This window comes from Dendrobium catenatum, unplaced genomic scaffold (genome assembly GCF_001605985.2).
Source record: "Dendrobium catenatum unplaced genomic scaffold, ASM160598v2 original_scaffold_62511, whole genome shotgun sequence".
NCBI classification, from domain to species: Eukaryota; Viridiplantae; Streptophyta; class Magnoliopsida; order Asparagales; family Orchidaceae; genus Dendrobium; species Dendrobium catenatum.
The window spans coordinates 616,014-623,850 of NW_021380961.1; the positions used below are offsets into that span (position 1 = coordinate 616,014).

Consider the following 7,837-nt stretch of genomic DNA (forward strand, 5'->3'; position numbering starts at 1 on the left):
TTTCCGTATTGCATAGACTCATTGACCATTGACTGTTATGGATTTGATTGGCTGACATGCATATTGATAGCAGTACCGTGCTTTGATTTCAGTTGTAGGCTTTGGTGACCTGCTGGGCTTTTTGAAGCTCATTATATGTGGTTAACAATTTCAGGTCCGAACAAGGCAATTGGAATGGAGTTCGATCAGAATGTCAGACGAATCCTTTCACTATGGATGCCTGGGGCGTCACAAATATCTACACCGTATATTGATTACATCTCTTACGAGAGAGGTATTATCCATCTTTATGGGTGGAGGACTTAATTATTTAGAGCCTTGGTAGGAAAACTCTTTCACCCAAGCAATTTTATGACTAACATATGAAAAATCTTCTTAAGAGGTTGATATATCCTTCTCACTATCCCTTGAGAGCAACTTTTCATCAATATCTCTTCCCTCCATCATAGTGTTAGTATCTATACCTTTGGGCACTCAACATATCTAAGTATACAAATAAATTTAAATATCTAAGTATAAGATATATAAATAAAAAAAATATTACAATCATATAAATTTATCATTAATTTCCCAAAAAAAAAATTATCATTAAAAAATAAAATTCAGCAATATAAGCCTCTGACCGCGTATAGTTAGTTGGTCGACTAAAAAAATTCATAGGCTTATTTCCGACATCATCGACTCCAAGTGAGCACATTTTACCGATGGCCAAGGAGCCAATATCTACCGCCGGGGGCTCAGCAACGACCCGTCTTGTCGTGCATAACAATGAGACAATTCGCGCGTTCCTTCTCGTCGCCGCGGCCGACGAGCAACGCCTCTCTGGTGAACTCCGAGATATCGCTTCTGATCTCTCATCTCAGAGTTCCGTCCCTTATCGATCCCTCCGCTCCGTCTGGTCGGCTCTTCCGGTCGGCGCAAGGCCCTCCTTAACCGCCCTTTTTTCTGGTGCTGAATTCCTCTTCTCTAGCCCCAAACCCAGGGAGAAGGTGAGAGAATTAGAATTGGCAACATAGGTCTCGTGTCCGTGTCTTTCTATTCTAAATTTTGTCAGGTGGCCGTTGGACTTGGTAGAGCGAGGAGTTGAAAGAGAGACTGAGGAAGCTTGCGGAGATGGCGGAGAGGAAGGAATACGAAGAGCTTGTGAAGGACGTTGCTCCGAGAATGGAGAAAGCGGAGCCCTTCTCTTCCTATAAAGATCAGATAGGTTTTGGTATGCCTTTGTTTTTTTTTTTCCTCCATTGTTCAAAAACTGATGCATATTTTAGAAAAACATGGATAATTATGTATATTTATGGTTCAATAGGTGATTTGTTTCTTAGATGAGAAAGAAATGTGGCCTACTAGAATTCTTTAAGAAGATGTCTAAGATAGCTTTATACAGCTGATGAGTAGTGTTAGCATTTTGAGAAATCTCCTGCTAAGATGAAATGAGAGTTAGACTATCCTATTTGATTTTCAATTTAAGAAAAGATTCTAACTCTCTTTATATTCCACATAGAAGGTATTAATTTATAGTCTGTATTAGAAATTATTCTTTGCTTGATTAATCCAATGCAAAAAGAACACTTGCAGGAGGTAGAAAGACTGCAGATACCTGATAAATTTATAATATTCAGATCCTCATGCCTGCTTTCAGCTAAATTGCTGGTGGGCCTACATGCTCTACTAGTTGCTTCATTGGTGAACATTGATCAAGCTTTTTTTAATGAGAAAAGCTATGTTAGCTAATTCAACCATTTGAATATTCTTTACAAAATTGGGTTCTTCATCTATGTTAGCCTTTGTTTGGTTTACCATTTTAAGTAGAATTTAAGTTGGAATCAAACCAAAACCCGCCAAATATCTTATAAGAGGATCTAAAAAAATAAAGATTTAGTGGAATTTGATAAATTCTGACATGTATCTAGGATTTGATTAATACAAATCCCAATTCCATTGATATTTTGGTATTTCCAATATCAGTCTCTTCAAGTTTTACTAAATTTTCCAAAATCTTCCCAACAATCCAGTTGGATTTAAGAATTGAGATCCTAGCATCAAAATTTACAAAGTCCTATAAATCCAATTTAAACAAAATGTATTAATCCAAATTTACTAAATCATATCTGAAATCAAATAGGACCTTAGTTGAATTCTTTTTTCAAGTGGTAAATATGTGATATTCTTTCTCTACAAGATAGTATTTGCAACCTTAGCATCTTTCTTGTGAGGCCTAAGGATACAGATTATGTCCATTCATAACATGCATGGTTCTTCTTTTGTTGCTATTGGCATTAGTTTTGTTAATGTTATAACCCATGATTTCTTCTTTTGTGAGGCCAAATGCTAAAGATTATGTTCATCCATAAAATGCATTGTTCTTATTATTATTATTATTGGCATAAGCGTTGTTATTATCTCCGAGAACGCAACAACCCATGTTTCTTTTTGTAAGGTTGACTTCATTTTGTGGCTTCAATTCTTTAGTTATTATTGAAAATTCACAAATGTTAAGATGAGGATATTAATTGGTATGCTCAACATTTAAGACTCATAAATTACCGTATGGATAAGACTTGGTAGCATATATTCCAGCATCTGAGAAAAATGATTATATTCAACTGGTTAGCAACAATGGACAATGTAAGGCATTATGATAAACATTTGTTTACTACTAATGCTTCGACATTCCTTAGAAGTCACTCATCAATTTCTACCTTGATATTGTGTAGAGTGAGCAGGAGAACTAGGATGTAAAAATGGGTTAATGCATCACAATCTATCGAAGATGAGGTGAAAGTGTGCAAAGATTTTTTTGTGTTTGTTGCAATTTTGATATTAAAGTTGTTTTTAGAGGGCTAGAATAAAACTTTTTACTTGATGTAAAAAGGTGAGGTACGCTTTCAAAAATCCGAAGTTAGATTTGCTAGATAAAATTTAGAGACCTAAATTAGGAAATCTAGATTATTAGGTTGTTTATGTTATGTAGAATGGAGATAGGAGAAACAAGAGACTGGAGGGTGCTTTGAGTTTTCTCAAAATAAAAATTTATAAGTTGGGATATAATTTGGTTGCATTGATGAAGAAGTGAAAGGTTATACTTTTCATTTTAAAAAGTATTAATATTAGATTAGTTGCAATCAAATTGATTATTTGATATGGAGATATAAAGCATCTAGTGTTATATAATACTCAAATTGAATTAGAGGAAAGTTTGAATAAATTGTTATGGAAAAGATGGATACACAATATGAGGAATACCTAAGGGCAGAAAAGAAGAACTATTAGTGGTGGTTTTGGTGTTCATGAAAAAGGAACTATTGGTGGTGGTTTTGGTGTTCATAGAGGAATGAGCAAAACACTCCATGAGAGAGTATATTGGGGGTATGAGGCTAAGGTTAAGAATTTGATAGAAGAAATATACAAATGGATTGAAAACCATATACGTGATTTGCATAGGCACATTGAAAGCATGTATACTTCTAAAAAAGAATTTCAAAGTTCTTCATGTGCTCCAACAATGTGTCAACTGCTCAAATGTAAAGTCTGAGAATGCTGCATGGGGATCTTATTTTCAAAAATACCCTTAAATTCCAAAATGAAATTTTTTTGGCCCAAATTTTGATAAAATTTAGGAAAATAAAATTTAAAATTTTTAAGTGAAATTTACTATTTAAAACTTAAAACAAAATCCATTCATCTTCCATAAACATTTATCAAATATGATAAATTAAAGATAACCTCAGCGCACAAAAAATAAATATTTTGTCTAGCGTATTATTATGATTCATTCTCAAATGATTTCTCACCAATAACAAAGTGGTATGTGCCCTTTTGACTGGGTGATTTTGCTATGAAATGATGCCACTAAATTACAGTTACGGACAAAACCTATAAGTTCTCCAATGGCTAAAAAATCCTTGAGTGATGAATCATAGGGCATACTCAATAGGGTATCAATCATCTATTAGCTAAGTTGACTTGAATTTGTCTCCTTAGACAAACATCTACCTCAAGTCTAACTAAATAGATTATGGATCATTAAAACATGGAACGACAAAATCATGTGACATTGATCAGTTTCGTCACATTACCCTTGCCATCTGCTTTAAGTATAACATGATAAATTTCAAATTTCAAATCCTATACTTGTTGCTACTATTTGCTCAACGCTTAGTGTAAACAACTAGTCTTAATCAAAAGTTCTCTCTAATCATCGGGAGTGGTACTTGATCAAAGGGGGGCATGCGCCAATGGGAAACTTTGAATCATATCATAAAGTCCTCATAAAATGAGAGTGAAATCTCTGGGTAGTTTTCTATCTTCAATTTTATCTATCTTCTAAAAATTTGACGCATCCACATTCCTTAAAATTCTCCCACACAGAAAGGCGGGGGTGAGAATTTTAGAAGCCACACAGCATGGAGCGAAGTAATCCTATGCTGCATGTAGAAAGGGAAATGAGTGGTTAGAGGTATACTTCAATCAATATTTTGGAACAATCTGAAAAGAAAAAATGTAATTGACACTTTGTGCCTCATTAGACAAATATGATACAAGACTTGTCACATCAAAGTCAAGACAAAATCTACTCGTTTTGATGGGAGCACCAAAATCCACTATATATTTTTGACTGATTTGTCATAGGTTTTGACCATGAATCGGATGTATGCTGTTAGGGAGAGTTGTGCAAGAGGGAGCTACAACCCTAGTCTAAAGTTGAAGCAGTTTGCAAGGAGTTTCCCAAAGACCACACAATTTTCCGATCTACGTCATGTAACCTGTATTTCATACCAATAATTTGTTCATATAGCCTTTATTGCACAACACGCTTTAACATTGATTAGTTTTTAAGTTATGCTAATCCATTAATTTATCCATAATGCATGCCTCATTGACCATTGGATATTTATCCAATGGCATCTCTGAAAGACGAAATATAATCCTATGGGTACACATTATTGTAACAAGTTTATTAATTATTACATCAATTGCCCTTATAGACGGTCCAAGATCTACTCCAAGTCACAAAAGATTAAAATTGGTTTTGCATAATTATATTTGCTTGGATTTGCCTAAACTTGTGTGAAACCCCTTAAGAAAATAAAATTAAACTATAGGCAACTTAAGATTGTTAGCTTCCTAGGAAGTTATCCCAATGGGACAAAATCGTGAGCACTTTGTCAAAGTGGACAATATCTTGATGATTAAGAATTTGAAATAGTTTTTAAGTAAACTTGTAAAATATTGGAAAATATAGAAATTGGCTAAAACTTTCAAAATAGGCTAATGATGAATTCAGGCAATGGGCAACCCACTTTGGATCAGGCTAAAATTTGGAAGTAAAATAATCGAGATAGATCTAAGCATAAGACCATATAGAGGTCATAGTTTATTGGGGTTAGGGGTCCTTTTTTCCATTAAGAGTCCTGGTTTGCATAGCCTAACTTTCAGATTGCGAGATTTGATGATTGGTTAGGAATTTGAACACCATTAACTTATGAATTCATGAATTGCATGATTTAAAATGATGTCATCCACCATTTTATTACGTGATCCAAGAGTCAAAGCTACAAAGATTGTGTCAACTTGTTTATTCAAAGAAGGTCACTGGAATTTCAAACAATGTTCGAAATGATTGTTATAGATGGCATCTCTCCGAATATTTTTTTGTGAATTAGAGAACAATCCTAAAATCTTGCTTTCAGGATGATATGCATGCCATAAGGCAGTTTTAGGAATCTAGTTATGCTGGCATAAATTTTAAGTTGCTTCCTTAAAATTTTATACATTGGTATTGTGAAACCACATGGGAACAGAGACTTTCGTGTAGAAATCAATCTTGATGCTAGGTTATTTATACACCTAATCCACGTGCCATTTTGATCAATTATTTAAACAACCCCACAATTGAAAGTTAGATATCTTATCAACATTTTGATCATTATGTTTTCTTAATTTAAGGGGAACTAGTCGTCCACTTGGCGCTAGCCCATGGCCCCACGTGTGGGTGGCTGAAACCCTTACCTTTTAAAAAATTTAAAATAAAAAAATCTATCTTAACAAGCACAATCTTTAGTTGCAAAGTAAGAGTATCATCTAAAAATTATGTCTTTTATTATGCAATAATGTGCTATTTTCATGTCCCTCCCAACCTGGTCCCCTCTAAGCTTTGCAACCCCACTAGAAATCTTCCCCACACCTCTTGTATGGTCCTCACTATAGTTTTGAGAAAAACCATGGCTTTAGATAACCCTGCTTCTCCCCTGATCACCACGTTCCTTCCCTCCACCATCTTTTCCATCGGCAATGCTCTCCAATTAACTTTGGTGTCTCCCAAGGCCTACAATCATTTCATCCCTAGGGTGGCATCATTGTTTCCTAAGCCCAAAGGAAGGAAGTCCTCCCTCACCTGGACCCCTCTATGTGGTCAAAATCACATCCCTTCACACTCCTCTACCTGTTTGCACCTTCCCTATGCCCATCATCACCCCGTAGTACCCCGTGTCACCAGCTTCACCCCAATTCATCCACGACCTGGTTGGAGATGAAATTGTGGGTAGTCCCACTATCTATCAACATCACCACCTCTCTATTTGCTATCTCTACTCTTACTTTCATGGTGTGATTTGAAGTGAATCTCACCCTGACTTTAAGGAGACCCCCGCCACATCTAAATGCATTTCTTCTTCCTCCTACACCACCACTACCTCACTCTCATCTCCCTCAATTTCATCATCATCACATATGGTGAGAACCTGAAGAATTCAGTCCTTACACCTATGCCTTGTTGTATACCTCTTATCACAATTGAAACACAACCCCTTTGCCCTCTTCTCATGTAACTCTGTCTCAGTGAGCTTTTTGAAGTTTTCACCAAATCTCTCTCCTATAGTCTTCTACTTCGGGGTCTACCTAAGAATATCCGGTGTCGGTCCCTTGGAAGCCAAAATGGTGGTGATCATCCTGTATGAATCTCCTAAATTGCTACCTCTAGGCCCTTTCTGCAGGTGCCTCTGATCCTCCGCTAACTGGGCTAGCTCCATAGCTTCTCTCAAATAATAAGGCCGATAGGCCGGTTCACCCAGCAGCCGGCTCATATCTACATGAGGCGGAAAGGGGTCCGCCTCCTTTAATGTTGCCACTTACTTGGAGCAATTGGGGGAGGGGTATTTGCGAAGCTATCTTGAGAGGGAAAATTTGAATGAGGGATGTTTGAATTAGGAAATTAAATGTATTAATAGGAGGGTTTGTTTTAGGGATAGGTTTTATGCATCATTTGAGTTTCTCTTGGAGTTCTTGGGTATTTTGGCTATAGATTGTTTTGTTTAGAGATTTGGGAGAGAACGATCGTCCTCTCAAATTGAGGATCACTTGTATCTTGTTCTTGTGTTTGTTTAGCTTTGATTCTCTTATTGCAATCCATCGTTTTGGGGCTGATTTTGCCCAGGTTTTGTATTTATTCTCTTTGTTTTCACCAATTAGTGATAGGTTTACTTGCGAACTCAAGTATTTCCCTTAGGGTTACTTGCGAACTCAAGTATTTCCTATCAAATTGGTATCAGAGCATCATCTTGGGACCAACGACGGCTGAAATTTTGAAATTTCAGCGGTATTTTCTCATCCGGAAGAAGCTCTCTTGAGATCCTTGGGAAGAAAGATGGCCGAAAAGAAAGTCGAAGTGTTAGAAGGTGAAATTGGGCAATTAAAATCAGATTTGGAGGGAAAATTATTTTATTTTCAAAATCAAATCTCCTCCAACAATGAAAAGTTGGAAGGGAAGTTCACTTTGATGGAAGCGTTGTTGAAGAAATTACTAGAGATGAAGACCAATCCGACGACATCGGAAGCAAGG

The 7,837-nt window shown here is 36.2% G+C and overlaps 1 protein-coding gene across 1 annotated transcript; it reads left to right on the forward strand.

The window, feature by feature from the left end:
* Positions 1 to 644: 644 nt before the first annotated feature.
* LOC110099547 lies at positions 645 to 1,326 on the forward strand. The gene is made up of 2 exons (XM_028691755.1): positions 645 to 989; positions 1,075 to 1,326. The coding sequence occupies exons 1-2, from the start codon at positions 705 to 707 to the stop codon at positions 1,324 to 1,326; spliced, it is 537 nt and encodes a 178-aa protein (XP_028547588.1). The 5' UTR covers positions 645 to 704.
* Positions 1,327 to 7,837: the final 6,511 nt, after the last annotated feature.

What these genes read in the sequence shown, in the direction of transcription:
- LOC110099547 (XM_028691755.1), top strand. Translation starts at nt 705, where the DNA reads ATGGCCAAGGAGCCAATATCTACCGCCGGGGGCTCAGCAACGACCCGT. An exon ending in GCCCCAAACCCAGGGAGAAG is followed by an intron (nt 990 to 1,074) that starts GTGAGAGAATTA and finishes TGGACTTGGTAG; the next exon opens with AGCGAGGAGTTGAAAGAGAG.